At 44.6% G+C, this 21,027-nt stretch overlaps 1 protein-coding gene across 1 annotated transcript in view; it reads right to left on the reverse strand.

The window, feature by feature from the left end:
• LAP3 (leucine aminopeptidase 3) overlaps positions 1-21,027 on the reverse strand; it is a 159,468-nt gene that overhangs the window by 13,890 nt on the left and 124,551 nt on the right. The window contains exons 8-10 of the mRNA XM_069202263.1: positions 16,519-16,643; positions 14,607-14,695; positions 5,762-5,864 (exon numbers count right to left, since the gene is read on the reverse strand). Coding sequence (XP_069058364.1) covers positions 5,762-5,864; positions 14,607-14,695; positions 16,519-16,643 — 317 coding nt within the window. The remainder of the gene's footprint in view (positions 1-5,761; positions 5,865-14,606; positions 14,696-16,518; positions 16,644-21,027) is intronic.

Raw genomic sequence — 21,027 nt, forward strand, 5'->3', positions numbered from 1 at the left:
TGGCAAATGATTTAGTGCTCTTTGAACCGCATAAAGGCTAATTAATCAAGCCAATTCTGTATCCAGTACCCGAGTGGTCAAGGCTTAAGGTTACCACTGGCTCGCTGTACAACACTGTTCGATTCTGGATAGAATGAGAGTGAAAAAATTACGTTTTTTTGGCAGGAGTAACGAAAAAATAATAGCGAGCAAGGGATCATTCTTTAAAAAATTTAGGATACGAGTGCCAAATCCTGGCCTGTTGTTTGAGGTTATTAGTCTTGGTTAAAATTAATTGCTTTTATTTTATTTATAACATGTGCACCTGATTTTCCAGGAAAAGTCTTGAAGAGTGACGCCTCATACTAAGCAAGGTGAGGAGTTATCCATTGATGACTTAGTCAAACGAACTGTGAAAGCAGCACAACCGAAAGGGTATCTCGGCATTTCCTTAGCCTTTTCTATTTTACTATTAATAATAATGATAAATCTTTACCTGCAATTAAATGATTTTTCAATAAAAACGTATTACACAATACAGCAGCAGATTAAAACGCAAGATAAAAATGATGTGAGCGGGAGTCCCAGATACAAAATTTAAAACATCTACTAATCACACTTAGGTAATGTTACAAGAGCCATTATTTTACACCATATATTCAAAAATGTAATTATGTTATCGCAGGTCTCAGAGGGAGCCTTCAAACAAAAGCACAAAGCCTCTGTTGTGGCGTGAACAGAGTTTCTTACAAAAGGTTTTCTACTAAGCACATCTGGGAAGTTACATGAAAAAGTGGATACAACTACTTATCTAGCCCGACAGTAGACAAGGTTCAGAAACTGAACCTTCCAGCTATTATAATACTCGAAGGATGGCGAATACAATATTGTATAAGATAAACATTTTGCTTAATGGGTACATAAAAAGGATAAATAAGAGGACTGGACATCAATAGAACAAGTGCTAAGCAGCACTTGGCCAACCTTTGAGTTTTAAAGCATTGCTCGAGCTTCATTAACTAACAATTAGCAATTAACACTTCACTTGAGAGCAGCTTTGTTGCACACAGCACCATACTAAACATATGGCAAAGTTTAGCTACAAGTAGGCTCAGGTAGTGTAGTGGTTTATCCAAAACAGCCGTTACTTTTTATTTATATTTTTTAACAAAAAAGCAACTTAAATATATATCTGCCTTAGTTGTTACCCAGGGCGAGAAAGTCATATCTCGTGTCAAGAACCATACAATGTCACATATGAAGTGACATGGTGGGCTAAATATCCACATCTATGTTCTTTGGAAGTGCATTTAGAACCTGCCTAAGACCTTTCTAAATAGCAATTATTGACATGGGGAAATTGCTTATATAAGGACTCTGTGTACTTTTAATGATTTATTTGCCATTAGTTTACCCAACAACAATCTAAAGCATCATCCTCGGATCTCTATACTATTAGGTCAATTCCTCATAAAAGATCCAAAAGAGGAGGATCCAGAAACAATTGTTTTACATTTGTAAACTAATGTTTCAGCACTTCAGTACCAAAGCATGCTATAAAAATCATTTCAACACAGGAATGCAAACCGGCAGGTCCTCCTGCACGTTTGTGCTACTATGTTCATGGTGAAGCAACTGCCTCACAGTCTGCTCTAGAGAACAAGCAACCTAGGAGCGACTTCAGTCACCCTAAGTGGGAAGGGTATGTCCAGACAAGGGTTGTGTGCTCACTGTGTCACTGGAACCAAGCTATTCCTGGCTGGTGAGCCTCAAATAGGGCAAAACAGGCCCTGGATTTTTTGTGTTCCGGTTCAGGAAGGACCCCTTCCTATTGGAGCAGGGTCAAAACTGATTTCCATATGGCTGTGCCCAAACTTAGGTGGCATGATGTGCAAAATAACAATGGACTGGGATGCAGCCCTGACTACTTACCAGTGGCTGAGATTAATTCAAGCATTCTATCCATCACCTTTCTGTATACTTCCCTAAGGCTACGTAAATAAAGCTGCTGGTTTTCAAGATGGTGCGCGACGCAAGGGGAGACAATAGACTTCCATCAGAAATGGGCTTATATGATCAGATTTCTTTCAGCCATAGATGAAACATGCTGTGAGATGTAGGATGCCATTGTGAAGTCCAGAGGCAATAGAACAGGGTGCTACCACTATCCAGATGTGGGAGTTTGGGGGCTTGAACAGCAGTTTTAAAGTCAAACTCTGGAACAAAGTTTCACTTTCGTTAGCAGAAAGAGCTGGTACCAGGTAATCATTTTGGCAATGCAATCCTTGAATGGGAGGCTGGTGTCCAAAGAGAATCCAAGTGACTTGGCATTCAGTGAAGTTGGGTTTCTAAGCCATGAAGGTTTTTGTCATTGAGTCTGGTTTGTACGATGTTCTTGGGAAATACTGGAATTCTCTTTGTTGGCTTGTGCTTCAGGAATGCGCTAGACATCCTGTTCTGGATGTCCCACCCATCTAGCCTCTTCTTTTGACTGACTCAGCCGGGCCAAGAGGCTTCCTGCTTCATCTCTCACTATGTACAGCTTGCTCTGTGTCAGATACTGCTGACAAGCCACATTCTGCTCCTCATTTAGATATTCAACCCTTACCAATGCTAATTCCCTGTTCCGTTCTACTCTGGCCAGGTGACACTGTCCTCTCCAAGTTCAGTACTTGCTTCTTCAGGGGTCTAATTCTCTCAAACGCCTTCCCGCTTCTTTCTTACTATTATGTTTTGTGTGCTGTTGCAGATATTTGTATCTTCACAGATTTATGATAGAGAATCCACCGTCTCAATATGCTCATTAAAATAAAACACAGAATCCATCTGGATCTCAGCCATCATCTCAGGGACTCTCAGCTCCCAGGCATTTTCCCTACAAATAGTCTCAAAGCATTAGTATTTCCTTCCATCAGTGGTGAGTGAACAAATACCCCAACTACCAGATTATGTACCTCTGTTATGGAAGGGGCTTTTCTCCCAGTATGAACACATGGTCTAGCCTTAAGAAGGTTTTGTGTGCCTGAGATAAATAAAAGTACTGATTATCTCATGGGTGTTTCAACTGCCAAACATCTATAAGGCCTAAAACTCAGACTTATGGAGAAAGTTGCTTCTCATTAGGCTCATGGACGTAGGTAGATTTTACCCTATCCTGTTCTGGTATTATTACATCATTAAAGTCACTCCCTATAACAGGTAGGGTGTAGTCCACGTCAAGCAGGCTCAGACCAGTTTTCTCCAGGGCCTCCCTTTGCAGTCTCGTGAAGAGTTCACATTAATTAAGGTGGAACCCAAGTTTAATAACCTGGTATTCTGAACTCCCACAATACAACTGCGAGGGTCAGGCCAAGTGTTAGTAATCAGAATGGGAGGGCTTTTCCTGGCTAGTATTGCTACCCTTAGAAACCTTCAGGTAAAACCTGCATGTGCCTCTTCCCAGGAATTTACATTCTATCCCGATCTAAAACTGAGTAGCCTGGCCAACATGGGTTTCGGAGGGGGCCCTGGGACTGGGGGAACACCCCGGCAACAAGGGTACCCTTTCCACAGTAAAGAAAGTCGAAGGAGTTCTGTCACACAAATTTTGAATGAACCATTTCTCTTTGAATAGTTCTGCACTTTGTCCTTACACATTCTCAGGCAACCCAACAATCCATACATTGTTGCTTCACAAATGGCCTTCAGTTTCTTCCGCTTTCTCCTGCAAATGTGTTACTGCCACCATCAGGTCCTATTTCGCAGCTGCAACTCCTCAACTGCTGGCCCCCAGTGTGATCAGCTTTACTTCAGTCTCAGCTATCCTTGTGCGAGTGTCCTATGGTCCGCTGTAAGTAAACCAACGTCAATCCCCATCACTTTTAGTCTCCAAGATCCCTTTCATGTCCAAAATTGTATCCAGGATTTTATTAAATTACTCTGCATCACCTTCGAGTGCCCATTCCAACTTCCTGAGCATGAGCTTTTTGACATTCTTACCCTTCATTAGAATAGGTTGGGACTCCTTTATAGTGTGAAGCTTATCTGTTTTCAAATTTATCATCACTGTGGCATCCTTCGTCGCCTTTGTTGCCCCCTTCCAGTCTTTCATTGATTCAACCCCTCACAGTCTTTGATGCAGAGCTAACTGATTAGATCCCTTCCTTTTCAAGTGCCATGGTAGCAGATGCTCAGGGCAGCCTGCTCATCGCCAGATGTCATCTATCTCTTGGGGGCGGGGACCCCAAATCTCAAAAAAGTAGCCAGTGGAGTTGCAGTCCTTAATTCTCCTCTTCTAGTGCTCCCGTCGTTCACCAGCCCGCTTCACTCCTCACTTCATTGTAGTGAGGAATGCAGCAAGGACTCCATGCATCTTTTCTCTCAACTAAGATGCATGGAGCTGGGTTGGCTCAATCTCCCATATGAGTCCCACATCTCCTATGTCAGGCCCAGGGAAGCGCAGTCTACTTTGGTGCTCCTAGTGACCACAAAGGCAGCACAGTCTCAGGCTCCTTGATCCTCTGGGCCTCAAGCGGCTCGCCTATTATCAAACTCCCAACAATAATGTCTATAAGGGTCCCTGGGGTGTCCTCAATATCTTTCCAACACTGGAAGAGAGAGTCCCATCTTCTGCAGATCATCTCCCTAGGCCTTGCCCTTTTGACCTACTGCCAAAGTTTTCATCTATATTAGTCCGCCACCACTGCTCCTCCTCCAGCCCTTTCAAGGGCATCTCACCCACTACAGAACTCTTCTGTATGGGAGGGAGGGTGGGGAGAAGTGGGCTCTCCTCACATTACTTCAGTCACGCTACTGGGGTGGTGGCTTCCTACCCTGTTCTCCTCTGAAAGTGGGGGGTATAAGGGTGGGTGGGCGTCTCTGCACCCCCCATCAGCTACTGACCAGCCTAGGCCCATGTTTCACCAGCAGCTTCTGTACAATTTCCAAACACTGTCCTCAGACCTAGCAAGTCGCTGTCCTAAGTCTATAAGGGGCCCCCTCATGGATACTCTATCCGCACATGGGATCGATGCCAGTGTGTGGTGCGCAACATCCACAGGCACCCTTGGGCGGATGGGATATGATTTTGCCATAATATTTTGACTAGTGACCGTTAATTGCAACAGGAACACACCACCTTCATGGGTTGCAACATGCCAAGTTGCAATCCATCAAGGGAACTCAAAGGGCTTTTGCTGTTCCACACTACCAAATATATACAGGCGGTTTATAAAAAAAGAGACACAGCCTTGCATTATCAGGATGAAGTACTCTGGTGTCTAATCCTCCTGCCATACAAAATTACCAATATACTACATGCCTAATGCAGCTACTGATAAAGGTTAATCATGGAATCCAGGGCCAGCATTAGGCACTGAGATGGCACTAGGTTTTGATACATGTTTTGAGAATGGATATACTGAATGAAAGGTTAGGGTTTATAATTAAGATTATCTTGCTTACAATCCCATCCATGCTTGTACATGGGCAACCTGTTTCCTGAATGGTCTTGAAATAGCCGAGATATTGAAAACCAGAAATCAGGCAAATCTTTGCTATTTTTGTGTTTTATAGAGTCAACTATCAATCTTTTCTTTTGCACAAGATTAAAAAGTATTAGACCTCTACATAACTCAATAGTTTGACCCATTTCAAAGAAGCTAACATTGTCCAGGCTGAATACAAACAGTTACACATTCAGACGGGAAATTTGTAAGTTTAACATATCCCACTAAAATCCAAAAGCTTGAAAAATGATGTAGATCCAAAATAAAGCCAAAGCAACTGGCATAGAAACACTTACCTGTCAATGTTGCTGCATTCACAATGGCTCTTGCATTAAATGTGTGTGCATAGCAGAGAGCATCAGCCAATAGCAAACGCCCTTCCGCATCAGTATTGTCAATCTGTTTAAGGAAAGAAAAGAAACAAATTAAAATACAATTTGCTTATCATCAATACATAAAAACAAACTGACCTACAGTAAGTTGAATCCTATTGAGAGCCCAAATATGTTTGATCACAGTCCACCGTCAACAAGCGAAACTACACCATACAAATTAACACTCAACAGAATATCTGAGCCTTTGCCAGGAGTCAAAAGTTATAAAGGGATCTTCATGTTCCTTGGATCATTCCAGCTTTACTGGAATAACTCTCACAACATGCAATATCTTCTGCCACATGAAGACTTGTGTGTTTTTCTTCCTGTGAGGTAAACCCTCTGCAACGCTCTTTGCCAGAGTTGTCCACCCACATAACTATATTCCACAGTTTCAACCCAACACCCAATGCAATATATCTACATGGATCTAACTTGCCTCTATTCTACATTGCTTTCAGACTTTTGTTATCCCCGAAACATAATATCTGCCACATTGTTGTAGCTGCTTGCTTTCACCTATATTGCACTCTCATTTTTTGCCTTTTCATATTTTTAATGCACTTTAGTTAATTCAGCCTACCACTGCTCTTTTCAGGTCTTGGCTGGACAGCGCTTGCGCGGTCTCTTCGAGACATGCTGTATATATTTTGTGGGCTTGTGGCCCACCTATAGGCTTCCCATTTGCTGGTTCCATCCTCGCTCTTTTTTCTTCCCATTTCTCTATGGAATGCATTTGTTGTGTTTAGTCCTCCCCAAGAGCAGGGATAAAGAACAATACTTGTCACCATTATGGCATGTATTTCAGAGACTACTTTCTTCTTTGTTGAAAAGCAATTGACACAATGGGTTCTGTTTTCAGTCCTTTGGAGCTCCCTTGTAAACAGGCCAGTAAATCCTGCTCTTACCTCCTCACACTTGCTGTGCACTCCAAGACTGAGGTCAAAAGTCAGACACTGTTTGCCTGTCTTCGGTGTATGTTCGGCACCCGTTGCTACTTGTTTATTAAAGAATTTCTGAAGCTGTTGCAGTCACTGCTCATGTGTGGTATGTGCAATATGATACAGCAATCTCAAAGCAGCGGGCTTAAAATAGGCAGCAAGACAAATGGTACAGCACCAGCCTTCCATGTGTGCTCTAATCGCTTGATGTGCCAGGATTGAAATGTCTGCATGCATGCGTGGTAGGTGCAATGGAACAGTCCAGTTGGAACTGGCTTATCTGTGTTGGGGGACGCATTTAGGAGGGTGGTCTTCTCCCACAGAGCAAGGGCTGAGCCAGGTACACGCCTCTTCACTGAGAACCAGGCACAGGAGAGAGGTGTAGGGCAGGAGCAGGGCACATGGGGGGGGAGGTGGACAACACCACAAAGTGCAGATAAACTGAAGGTTTAACTTCCAAACATTATTACATGAGCAGCCTACGTAGCGCCTCCTAAGGTGCTAGTAGAGACTGTCCCTCATCCCTCGTTGAATGCATCAAACACAGTAGATATGGGAAAAGTTGAGTTCGGATTGGTTAAAACATGTAGCCCCGCAGCCCCACCTCTCTAGGTTCATGAGTGGATCCATTCCTTGATTGGGGGTATCCGGCCGTGGAGGTTCTTAAAGCTGTGAGAAAGGGACTATATCACACCTGTCAGCACCAGTGACATCCTCCCATGGTCCCTTTCTATGGCCCACTTTGCCTTTTATTGTCAGTCCACGGAGTCGGAGCCTGGGATTGTCCCGAGAGATGAGGGAGATGGATTCCTTCTAAATATAATTGCCCATGGGGTTTAACACTTCTAAGGTTCACAATGGGACTTTTGATCCCACAATTTATACAAATGCAGTTGTTTAGTTTTCCGGATCTAAAAATATACGTAGAATCAGGCCTACATGCCACCCCGCCCCCTTATAAGATGGTATTTATGTTTCATTGCCTCCCTATGATATCGACAGAGCAGAAAAGACCGGTCACCCATTGCAGAGGGGAGCCTGGACATATATTGTTCCTTCAAGATTCAGTCTGCTGTCTGTCCAAAAACAGGTTGATTACTTACATCTTCAAAGAAACTACAAGGTGAAAACATATCTTTCCAAAGGAACGGTAGTAATCGAAATGCAAGGTGTCACAAGAGCATAACTGCTTCTCACACAGAGTGACCTCTCGCTCATCCATCTTTTGCTTCCGTCTCTCTCATTCCTCTCTTCCTTCTTCCCTCTTTCGTCCCTCTCTTCTATTTCTTCCTTACCTCTCTACCCTCTCTCGACCCTATCTTCCCTCCATCCCTCTCCCTTCCTTCTCTGCCCTCCCTCTTTCTTCTCTTCCTTGCCTCCTTCTTCCTCCCCTCTCTCGTTCCTCTTTTTTGTCCCTCTCTCTCGTCCATTTTCCATACCTCTTTCCTCTCTTCCTTCCTTCTTGTCACTCTCTTTCCTCTGTCTCATCCGTTTCTTCCTACCCTCCATCTCTTTCTTCCCTTTTCTGCTCCTGTTAGTCTGCTGTGTCTGGACCCATTCATTTCTCTAGTCAGTCTGCAGCTCCTGTTCTTGTTCCGCTCCCCATCCACACCCAGTGCACAGTCCCTTCTGCTCTCAGTTCCTACTTCTCCTTCCTGACAGACCTGCACTGTGTTGTTTCTAAAGCTGGCAGTGCTTCTCTTCTGGAGCTGGGGGAGGCTATTTGAGAGGGAGGGCAAAGGATATTTTACTAGAGAGGGAATGCTCCATGTTTGGATTGAAAGTCCAACATGAGCCTCCAACCTGAGAGGGTGGCAGTGATTTTATTTCAGGGGTACAGAGCTTTCTACCTGTATATAACAAGCTGAACTCTGATGTACATGGTGCCTTCTGCTACCCGCCCCCCCACCCTAGGGTACCTTGCCTATCGTCCAGTGGATTTCGTGCAGATGCCATGTGTTTTCTGCTTCTATGTTTACTGTAATTGAGCTAACAGCAGTGGCTGCGTGCACACAGTGTGCCTCTCTACACATGGTGTCTCAACTCAGACTGCATTGGTCTATGCTATTCTGAACAGACTGCATGTCTCTGTGCGCAAGACCTCTTCTCCAGTCAGATCCCATCTGCTTTATTGGGAGAGTTTACAACCCATTCCTTTCTTTTGTGTAGGTGTTGGGTTTTCTATACTGCAACCCACCCTCTTCCCCTCTTGTTTACGCTCCATTCCTTTCATTACCGTAGGTTTCCTTTTCTATACTCCACCCTGCCCTCCTCCCCTCTTGTTTACACACCATTCCTTTCTTTAGTGTAGGATTTCCCTACTATAGTGCAACCCGCCCTCCTACCGGTTTACTTCAGTATAGGTTTTCTCTATTATACTGCAGAACTGCAGATAAGAGGTCATTGTACATGTGTACAGACAAAGGATAGGGGTAAACATTAATGGGTCGCAGCTTAGTATACACATACACATACACGCATCTGTGGTGGGTGCACATGTGCATGCCTCTAAGCTCTCTGTATAGATGGAGGGATAAAGCACCTGTGTTTAGTGCATTCCTGCATGGATCAGTGTCACAGGCACTGACAAAACCAAGGTGTAGATTAAGGCTTGGTTTCCATATACATGCATAGGTGCTCTGTGTGTATATACATTGAACAGAGCTCAGTGTACACATGCACACACCTGTGCTCCTTGTACATGTCTGCACATTCAGTATATACACAGAGGAATTAAAGCTTAGTGTAAACAAATTTGTGTGGATAGATGCACTGATCATAGGTGAGTGTATACATGTGCACATCTGTACTTACCGCATACATACATGGATCATAGGTCAGTGTACATACACTGATCAGGGCCAGGTTGTGGATCAAGGCTCAGTTTACATATGCATTCCTCTGTGCTCGGTGTACAGCTGCACGCATCCAAGCTCAGTGGATATACTTATGGATCCAGAGCATAGTGTTCAATGCCCATGTATAGATCAATGCCAAGTGAATACATAAACACATAAGAGCTCAGTGGATGCATGTGTCAGCACACGCATGGATCCGAGCTGAGTGTGCACATACATGGGTGATGTATACATGCAACAATAAATATCTAATGTAGATGTGTATATCAGAGCTCATTGCACATAGGCACACATCCAAGCCCAATGTCTACATGTATGGATTAAGGGACAGTGTATACATGTATGTATCAGTGCTCAGTATGCATATACACGCAGAGCTCATTGCACGTATACAGGGCTTTGATCTAGGTGTACACATGCAAAGGTCGGGAGAGCATCTTCGCATGACCATATAGCCCAGACTATGCATGCATTAGACCTTTGTTTACTTTTATCAGGTATATTTATGTAACGCAAAACGAGCCACTGGAGGCAGATCACAAAGGTGTTACAGAGGGTTGTGAAAACCTGCATGCATTGCGAGCTGGACCAATGTGGTGGTATTTGGTTGGGCAAGTGTTGAGATGTCATGAAGCTAAGTGTATAAAGTGTGGAGCTGAGAGTAGTACATCTATATTTAGTGTGCTTTACTAAATTGTAGTAATGGATGCTTTGGCTACAATATTTTTGCAGCACGATATTTAAAATAAGATATTCTGGTATTATACCATTCAGAGACAGTGTTTTGTGATGACAAAGATTTATTATTTTTAAGTGGTAGTGCAAAGAGTGAATAACTGAGCTGTGAAGTACCCCTGGAGTTATTGAAGGGATAGTTATGTATAAAAATTGCATTACGTACAGTCTAGGTATTACTGAAATCTATATTTTGGAAGCACTATTTTATTTGAAACCTTTTTGCACATTTTGTAGTAGTCTATCTTATACTGTGTGTGATGCAAGTTTCAAATAATGACTTGCATATTCACAGTGCTTTCTCTCACATGCTGTGACCTTGTAGCACTAAAAATACACATGCTGCTATTTGACATGGCTAAAAGACATTGACAATGCCAACTAGATTTCCGCAACCAATTGGCTTTGTCAATGCTTGTTTAGTGCTGTTCTCTGCTTTTCTGCTAGCCAGTCCGGTTTTCCTTTTCTGGAGCTTGGAATGGTTGGGAAGGAATTCCCCATTTTGGGAGTGTCTAGGATGCTGTCTGAATCATGTCTGCAATGTAATCTGCAGTCCAGCCCATATGTGCCACTACCCCGAGTTCTACTTAAGTGAAAGCAAAGTTTATTTGTGCAGCAGGCACGCTGATGCTGTGCCAAAAGCAAGCAAGTCTGCGCCTGTCGAACACTAGCCACAAAACATGCTACCGGTTTTAACAGCAATGTGCAACACTATACAATTCCATCTAAGGTAAGAACTATTTTAAATAAGGAAAACGTACGCTGCATTCTCCCTTAAAAACCCCATTTAAGCCCTCTGTTCGATGCCATATTGATGCCACATCTCCTCCCTATAAAGTTTTTCCCAGTTATAGAACTTAAAATACTCTTGTGCTCTGTAGCAGTGAAGCATAGAGTCCAGGTTGCGGAATTGTGCCAATTCCTAACATAATTATCCGGTCTGACCCCACCTACTTTACACCTACTTTATTATCAAAAGAGGGAGGTTGCGGCTATCTTCAATGACACTCTAGAGGTGAAACATATCCCTTTAAACTGTGTAGTTAAACATGATTCCAATGCTTTTTCGATCTTACTGCCTTCCCTAATACCTTAGGCTGCAATACAGAAGCACTAATGAATGGTGTTTGCAATTTTATAATAAATATGTAATAAGGCTATGGTCCTAAATGACTTATTTCTGGCAGGTCCAACCACTGGGTGCCTCCATGCCTTTTTAAATTATATGACTGCATGTATCCTACCTCTGCTAAATCAATCGCCGACACACAAGACCTGCTAGACGCAATTTTTACTTCCTATGATCTGCTGTATTCCATCGATGAAAATCTTTCATTACCATGGTCTGACCATCCCTTTCACTACAGATCTGAATAAACCATCTAGGATGAAACAGAAAAATGCCTTGTCACTATATGAGATAGGAGACATTATAAAAAACCTTGCACACAACGTTCCCCTCACCCTGTTAAAACAATTTATTAATCATCCTACTGATATCAATATCCTCTTATCTGTAACATAAAATAAACGTTTAGCTTATTTTGACACAATTCTACTTACTAAGACAATCTAATCCATGGTTTAAGGACGAGTTGGCTTTGCTGAAACTTGAATCCCACAGGGAAAAAAGGTGTCACAGAGCCAAATATGAGCCCAGTACCAATTTTCTATATTTGTAAGCTCCATGTAACTATTAGCAAGGTGTTTGCCTAGCTAAATGTCAATATTATACAGCTCGAATTATTAACTGTAATTTGTCTAGACGAACCTCTTCTGTTATCAAAGATTGAGCTCGACCCCTGGTGAACCATTAATTTATGGACTCCCCTCAGGTCATGTGCAAAAGATCAGAGTCACACATTTTTACCATAATTGACATAATGAAAACATATGTTGTTTCCTGTTGGAAATGGTCCTTCCAGGGTTATCCCCAAACTTTTTGCCTTCTTCCTCCGATTTTTCTGACCCTCTTTTTGTTGGCTTTTACCTGTAAGTCCCTTGGAAAGAGGTATACCATATACCTATCACCTGTAAATTAAATGCTACTAGTGGGCCTGCAACGCTGATTGCGCCACCCACAGGAGCAGCCTTTCAAACTTGTCTCAGGCCTGCCACTGCAGTACCTGCATGCACAGTTTACTGCTACATTGACTTGGCAGTATTACCCACACTGGGGAAGTGCTGACTTCTATTCTTGACTGCTACACAACCTAGTGCGTGGAGAAAGTCCTGTAATTCCCCTCTGGGTCACCACCAGCACAAAGTGGGCACCTGGTTTCCCCTCGCTGGTCGTGAGGGCAGCAAGGTGTCAGGCGGCATGAGTTTGTGGTGCTCCAGTTGCGGTGTTTTGTATGACTCAAGACACTTAGGCAGCATATGCGCAAGTCATCAAGCCTCCTTTGTCATCTCTGTGTTGCAGGTGCCATCGTGGAGGACTAAGTGACGTGCTCTCACCCCCCTCCTGCGAAGCAGCCTGAGTCGCTGGACTCTGCGAAAGCTGCACTTCAAGAACCCCCTCAGAGGGGTCCTGACAGTCGGACCAGCGTGCCGCTCTCTGTTCCCTGACGGGACCTCATGGTGCATTGTTCAGCAACCACAAGCGGAGCCACTTTGGGATCACAACTTGGCTGGGGGCAACGACGCTCGACCGTCAGAATACCCCCTTCCTGTGAGGCCTCCTTCTGCTGCAAGAGGTGCGGAGAGCAGGGCTCTCATGCCGCAGACCTTGGCCCCCAAAAAGAACTCACCAGGATCGAGACCACAAAAGGTCAGAGCACAGTTCGTGCTTCACTCGCGGGCGGCCCTGTGCTGACACAAGAGGCTGTATCACGGTTCTGGACACCTGCACCACGCTTTTGGCTGGCAGTTGCACTCGCCTTGTCTGCACATGGGTGATTCAGTGAGGTCGCCCCTCTAGAGCCTACTGTTTGTCCTTGTCCTTCCCCTGTACTGGGAAGGATGCGCTTTGTTCCCCTCTTAGGGGAAGGACGGGATGAGCCCTCGACTGAGGCCACCACGTAGGAGCAGGGTGCTTTCTAGAAGAACTGGCTCCCAAGATCACCATACTACAGATAAGAGGCACATAGGTGTCTTTCTGTCTATGCCTTCAGCCTGATTACCACAGTAGGTGTGATAGGGGCACAGGTACGCCGTGCCCTGAAATTTCATGAAGGTGTGGGCGCTGGACTATTCAATGTCCAGAACTGAAATGCTTACAGCAATCTGGCTGATATTGGTGAGTTATGACTGCTGTTGATAGTTCATGTAACTTGTCATAATTTGTTTTGCATGTTAGAACCCCAGCATTTCTAGGTCACATGTTACAGATCATGTTGATAGCTGCACAGTCATTATGATTTATGTCACTTTTTGTCTATTGGTATATAGTGATGCATGAGGTTACTGACCTAACCTACCTGCTGTGTTCCCTGCCCTGAGGTTGTGGTGTGTGACAATTGTACCCTTGCCTAACTAAGATAATGAGTACCAACTCAGAATCTGCAGAGTAGGCATAGTATTCATGAATACTGTCATTCTGGATTATGGTTTAGGCACAAGATACAATATACATATATTTTTTTTATAACCCTGTGTGGAATCTGGTGTATGCGTGTTGCTAAAACACTTTACACATGACCTCTGGGGATAAGCCTGACTGCTCTGTGCCAAGCTACCAAGGGGTGAGTATAGCTTATATCTGGTGTGTAACTGACTTGCCCTGACCAGATTGTTGGGTTCTGCCTGGCTGAGGTGCATACTCTAGCTAACCAGAAACCCAATTTCTAACAGTAAGCAGGCTAATTTTACTACAATTTGAGCGATAGAAAAATCTGACAAAAGCGATAGTCAGAGAGATTATGTTGTGCCCTTCCAGTTTTATCTGGTGAACTGTAATCTGGAATTAAAGGTTAGCCGCCACTCAAGATGTTTAACCTCACAAAACTAAACTGTTGGCCTATTAACAGATAGAACCTTGAAAATATGTGTTCTGTATGGATTAATGACTTCGACCTTCGAATTACTGCTTGTCAATTTCTACTACCTGTAAAGCCCTCTAGCTACTCATGAGACCCAATGTCAAAGCAACAGTTTGGTTCTCTGGTCTTTAATGCAAAGGACACAATGTACAAGTGTTTAAAAACTTCTACCCAGTCTTGGCAGCACAAATGTGGATCAATAAGGACTGGTTAGTCTTACGCATCAGCTTTTGGACCATTATGAATAACATGCCTGAATCGTCTTTCCGTTTTTGGCTCTGACCACATCTCCTGGCTTGTTCGCTCTACCGCTGGGCATATTTTCACAAAGTGGAGCCAGACCTAAAAATGAAGGAAGGTAGAGATAATAGGAATAAATGTCAGTGGCATAGAGGAGGCACAAATAGGCACAGCAAAGTAGTTAATGCATCACAGAATCACGTATTTAAGGAACCCTCATTATAATAAAAAATTTGTTTTCAGTACACTTCCAACCAATTTTATCTCAGTATGTTAGAGGTGAATGCTCTTGTATCAATGTATTAACAGTGGCTCCAACGTGACTAACTGTACAGAAATAGAAAACAAACTTCTGAAATAAGATGAGACGTAAAAGTTTTGAGATTACTGTAAATATTTACAAATAGCTGTTTCTCATTGTCTTTGTTGTTATAAAATAAGGGCTTTAAAAAAAAAGAAGGCATCCCTGCCAGGTGCCACGCATCCTGCGTTACATTAACGCAAATCATTGAGGAGTACCTACTGCAGTCCAGCACTATAACTTTTTTGCACGCAATTTTGAGACAACTTTTGAGCTGAGCAACAATAGTTCTTTGTTGCCACCCAGAGGAAAAAAGTTACGTATTTGTCAGTGCTGTGGCTAGAAGTGTCTGCAGCAGGGATAGATAATACGGGGTCAGGAAAGGTTAACTGTTGTCATGGTTACACCCTCAAACAGTGTGCACTATTTTATAAGGCTGATGATGGGAGTCCTTGCTTTCTAGTCACAGGCAACTTTAAATGCTAGTCTGCTGCCAGTGAGCACCACTGCCTCCATGGAAGCAATAAAATTTGAACAAAAATAAAGTGGCAATTGCTTCTAGAGTTTCAAGTGGTGCCAATGGGGATACTTTCTGATATGTGTCTTGTTACACGTTTTTTCAGTCTATATTTAATGACAATTAAGTTTCACGCTAAATGTCGCACAAAAGGAATAGAAGGCGATTCATAAGCTCACGTTGATAATGTCACAAATCTGATCTGAAAACTTGGCAGCTATGAGCATGTAATGTGGGCTTGTCACATTGATCAGTGTTGATAGTCTTAATGTATCTAGCCTGGAGCATACCATACTGCCCCCAAAAGCCCTACCGTTCTCTAAATATAGTCTGGAGGGTTCTTTGATCAGCAGTTTCTAAGCAGTGGAGAAATCAAGTTAGACCAGTAAAAACAAGCAAGCAGGTACCGCCACCATTCATTCATAATACACAGCTCATCTAAAAACAACAATAAAACAACAGTCTGTGTTACAACTGGCGTGTAATCCAGATTACCAACAAAGCATTTTGTCCTCATTCTTTTAGTACTGCTAGTCCTAAGGCATCTCTTAGCCTAGTCTGCTGTGGCATCTTCTCAGATACAAGGCAAGAACTAGATCTTTTACAGCCCGCATTAAAAAGAGAAGAATCTGAAAGATCATGCAGTGGAATGACAGCCCTTGTCCTCGCTGCAACAACAAATGCATGTTGCCAGGGCTGCATGTAATACTGCCTGGATAAGGCATACCGTTCTCAATGTTCAACCTATAACATGTCAGAAAGGAAAAAGCAAGTTGAAGAATTGGTATTTAAGGTAAGTTTATTTATTATCGATGAAGACAGGACAGCACAACACCAGAACCACCTCTGTCCCCGTCCCAACCGTTCTCATCTGTCGAGTCTCGTGCCCATAGAATTCCAGAACACGCACGAGACTCGATAGAACAACCCAACACAAGTCATAGAAGCTGGCAAGGGATATTTGCCAGTGTGAGGCACCAAAGTCCTACTGATAGCTTATAATGCGTTTGGAGGCAGATGTAAAAAGGAAAAACAAAGCTGAGAAAAAATTGTTAATCGTTCGAGAAGACAGGCTTGGGGGACGGCCTCCGTACCACACATACTCACCGATAATATTAAGTGGCAGCTGAAGTGCTGCTGCTGTGACAATTGCAGAACAGATCGTAGCCGCCCCTCCCATATCCGCTCTCATGGCGTCCATCCCTGAAGAAGGCTTCAACGAAATTCCACCACTGAGAACACAGGACAAAAAAGTTAATAAAGATCTTAATTCATATGTGAAATCAGGCGCTGTGGTGGTTTCAAGTAATTTAATTTGGAAGAGTTAATAATACTCTGAACGATTTACTTATTAGAACTAATGCGAAATACTACTTTCAGTGCATAACAAGGCTTTTTGCTTAGAAAAGATAATAAATACAACTGGTTATTCCGTATTATCTGCAATAAATCAAAAGTAATCAGAGGCTAACATGTTTTAACAACTATCAATCAATCAATATTTGTAAAGCGCAGCTACTCACCTGTGAGGGTCTCAAGGCGCTGGAAGGGAGGGGGAGGGGCCTCATCCAAAAGCCAGGTCTTGAGGTTCTTCCTGAAAATGGTGAGCGACATGCTTTGTCTGAGGTGCAGGGAGAGGTTGTTCCAGCTCTTTTCTGCAGTGTAGGTGAAAGATCGTCCTCCGGCGGTGGTTTTGCGGATGAGAGGGACGACGGCCAGGGCCAGGACCACCTGGGCGGAGCGGAGGGATCTAGGGGGGTTGTGGAAGGAGACACAGTGGTTCAGGTAGGCTTGTCCTGCATTGTGTATGGCCTTGTATGCATGGGTGAGAAGCTTGAAGGTGATTTGCTTCTCAGCCAGTAGCCAGTGGAGGGTCCTCAGGTGATGTCCAGAATGAGTCTGGCGGTAGCGTTCTGGATGAGTTGAAGCTTTTTGATGTTCCTAGTTGTAATGCTGGCGTAGAGGGTGTTGCCGTAGTCAAGCTTGCTAGTGACTAAGGCGTGGGTGACTGTCTTCCCACTGGACACCATACATTTCACCTCACTCCTACCTTCTCTTCTCCTCTAAAGCGGTCTACTCACTGAATCACTTCTACTTTCATAGGCTAGCTCAGGACTGCTCCACTCATTCACTATTAGACATATAGAACACGCTTTCCTGTTTTTCCATCCAGAGACCTCGCCTTCTAATAACTAGGGTCTATGAAGTGCTCATGTGTGCCATATAGAATCCACACAGGATTCTGTGGCCATGTCCTGTGATACCTGTGGTAACAAAGCCATAACCCTGGACACCAGTGAAAGTGTTAGGAAAAACGTATATCCCTAAAACAAAGTAAACAGAAAAGAAATATCAATTTCCTCCGATTTAACGTTACTTAAGCCCCAATTACGAGCAGCCTAAAATTTTCAGACTCCTGCTTGTAGGAGGCTGGCCTGGCTTGTAGTGGGTACCAGAGGTACTTACACCTTGTGCCAGGTCCAGTTATCCCTTATTAGTGTAGAAGAGGTGTTTCTAGCAGCTTAGGCTGATAGAAGGTAGCTATGGCTGAACTAGGAGACATGTAAAGCTCCTACTATACCACTGGTGTCATATGCACAATATCATAAGAAAACACAATACACAGAAGTACTAAAAATAAAGGTACCTCAGTATGAGGATAAGTTATATACACAAGATATATATATGTACACAAACCAAAATTAGGTAAGTAATAGCAAGAAAAGTAATGCAAACAGTGTAGAATTACAATAGATTGCAATAGGAGCACATAGGTATAGGGGCAACACAAACCATATTCTCCAAAAGTGGAATGCGAACCACGAATGGACCCCAAACCTATATGAGCTTGTAGAGGGTCGCTGGGACTGTAAGAAAACAGTGAGGGTTAGAAAAATAGCCCACCCCAAGACCCTGAAAGGTAGGTGTAAAGTGCACCTTCTACCCCCCAGAAAGCACAGAAGTCGTGATAGGGGGATTCTGCAGGAAGAACAAAACACCAGCAATGCAACAACAGTGGATTTCCGGACCTGAGTACCTGTAAGACAAGGGGACCAAGTCCAATAGTCGCGACAGTGTTGAGAGTGGGCAGGAGCCCAGGAAATGCCAGCTGAGGGTGCAAGGAAGCTGCCACCTGTTGGAAGAAGCTTGGAGTTCTGCAAGAAAGAAGAGGACTAGGAACTTCTCCTTTGGAGGATGGATGTCCCACGTCGCGATGAAGCTTGCAGAAGTGTTCCCACGCAGAAAGACCGCAAACAAGCCTTGCTAGCTGCAAGGGTCGCGGTAGAGGGTTTTGGGTGCTGCTGTGGCCCAGGAGGGACAAGGATGTCGCCACTTGGAGGAGGAGACAGAGGGGGCGCCCAGCAAGTCAGGGAGCCCTCACAGAAGCAGGCAGCACCCGCAGAAGTACTTGAACAGGTACTTGGAAGTAGAGTGAACCGGAGTCCACGCGAAGTCACAAAAGGGAGTCCCACGATGCCAGAGGAAAACTCAGAAGGTTGTGCACTGCAGGTTAGAGTGTCGGGGACCCAGACTTGGCTGTGCACGAAGGAAATCCTGGAAGAGTGCACAGGAGCCGGAGCAGCTGCAAATCACGCGGTACCCAGCAATGCAGTCTAGTGTGGGGAGGCAAGGACTCACCTCCACCAAACTTGGACTGAAGAGTCACTGGACTGTGGGAGTCACCTGGACAGAGTTGCTGAGTTCCAGGGACCATGCTCGTCGTGCTGAGAGGGGACCCAGAGGACCAGTGATGCAGTCTTTTGGTGCCTGCGGTTGCAGGGGGAAGATTCCGTCGACCAACAGGAGATTTCCTCAGAGCTCCTGGTGCAGAGAGGAGGCAGGCTACCCCCAGAGCATGCACCACCTGGAAACAGTCGAGAAAGCCGGCAGTATGAAGCGATACAAGGTTGCTAGTAGTCGTCTTGCTACTTTGTTGCGGTTTCGCAGGCGTCCTGAGCAGTCAGCGGTCGATCCTTTGGTAGAAGGTGAAGAGGGAGATTCAGAGGAACTCTGATGAGCTCTTGCATTCGTTATCTGGTGAGATCCCCAAAGCAGAGACCCTAAATAGCCAGAAAAGGAGGTTTGGCTACCTAGGAAGGAGGATTGGCTACCAAGAGAGGTAAGAGCCTATCAGAAGAAGCCTCTTATGTCACCTGCTGGCACTGGCCACTCAGAGCAGTCCAGTGTGCCACAAACACCTCTGTTTCCAAGATGGCAGAGGTCTGGGACACACTGGAGGAGCTCTGGGCACATCCCCTGGGGGGTGCAGGTCAGGGGAGTGGTCACTCACCTTTCCATTGTCCAGTTTTGCGTCAGAGCAGGGCTGGGGGTTCCCTAAACCGGTGTAGACTGGCTTATGCAGAGATGGGCACCATCTGTGCCCATCAAAGCATTTCCAGAGGCTGGGGGAGGCTACTCCTCCCCAGCCCTGACACCTATTTCCAAAGGGAGAGGGTGTTACACCCTCACTGAGGAAATCCTTTGTTCTGCCTTCCTGGGCCAGGGCTGCCTGGACCCCAGGAGGGCAGAAACCTGTCTGAGGGGTTGGCAGCAGCAGCAGCTGCAGTGGAGACCCCGGAAAGGCAGTTTAGCAGTACCCGGGTTCTGTGATAGAGACCAGGGGGATCATGGAATTGTCCCCCCCAATGCCGGAATGGCATCGGGGTGACAATTCCATGATCTTAGACATGTTACATGGCCATGTTCGGAGTTACCATTGTGACGCTGTACATAGGAAGTGACCTATGTACAGTGCACGCGTGTAATGGTGTCCCCGCACTCACAAAGTCCGGGGAATTAGCCCTGAACGATGTGGGGGCACCTTGGCTAGTGCCAGGGTGCCCACACACTAAGTAACTTTGCACCCAACCTTCACCAGGTGAAGGTTAGACATATAGGTGACTTTTAAGTTACTTAAGTACAGTGGTAAATGGCTGTGAAATAACGGGAACGTTATTTCACGCAGGCTGCAGTGGCAGGCCTGTGTAAGAATTGTCAGAGCTCCCTATGGGTGGGAAAAGAAATGCTGCAGCCCATAGGGATCTCCTGGAACCCCAATACCCTGGGTACCTCAGTACCATATACTAGGGAATTATATGGGTGTACCAGGATGCCAATGTGAATTGGTAAATTTAGTCACTAGCCTGTTAGTGACATATTTGGAAAGCAGAGAGAGCATAAGCACTGAGGTTCTGGTTAGCAAAGCCTCAGTGAGACAGTTAGGCATCACACAGGGAACACATACAGGGCACATACTTATGAGCACTGGGGCCCTGCCTGGCAGGGTCCCAGTGACAAATAGACTAAAACAACATATATACAGTGAAATATGGGGGTAACATGCCAGGCAAGATGGTACTTTCCTACACTGCGCAAACCTGTGTTTAACAAGAGTTTGAAATCAGAGCTGTGTGGCGTTAAGTGTATCCACCATGTTAATTACAGAGTAAAGTCTGAACCTTCCTTTTAATTTCAGCAGGTCGAACCTGTAGTTATTTAATAGGGCAAAAGAGAACACTATGGCCCATATTTATGGGCTTTCGGCGCCTTGATGCGCTGCCCTGCATCAGAATGCCCAGTATTAAAGCAATATGGCGCATTCCTGTCCTTTCCCAC

This window comes from Pleurodeles waltl, chromosome 1_2, assembly GCF_031143425.1.
Source record: "Pleurodeles waltl isolate 20211129_DDA chromosome 1_2, aPleWal1.hap1.20221129, whole genome shotgun sequence".
Taxonomy (NCBI): domain Eukaryota; kingdom Metazoa; phylum Chordata; class Amphibia; order Caudata; family Salamandridae; genus Pleurodeles; species Pleurodeles waltl.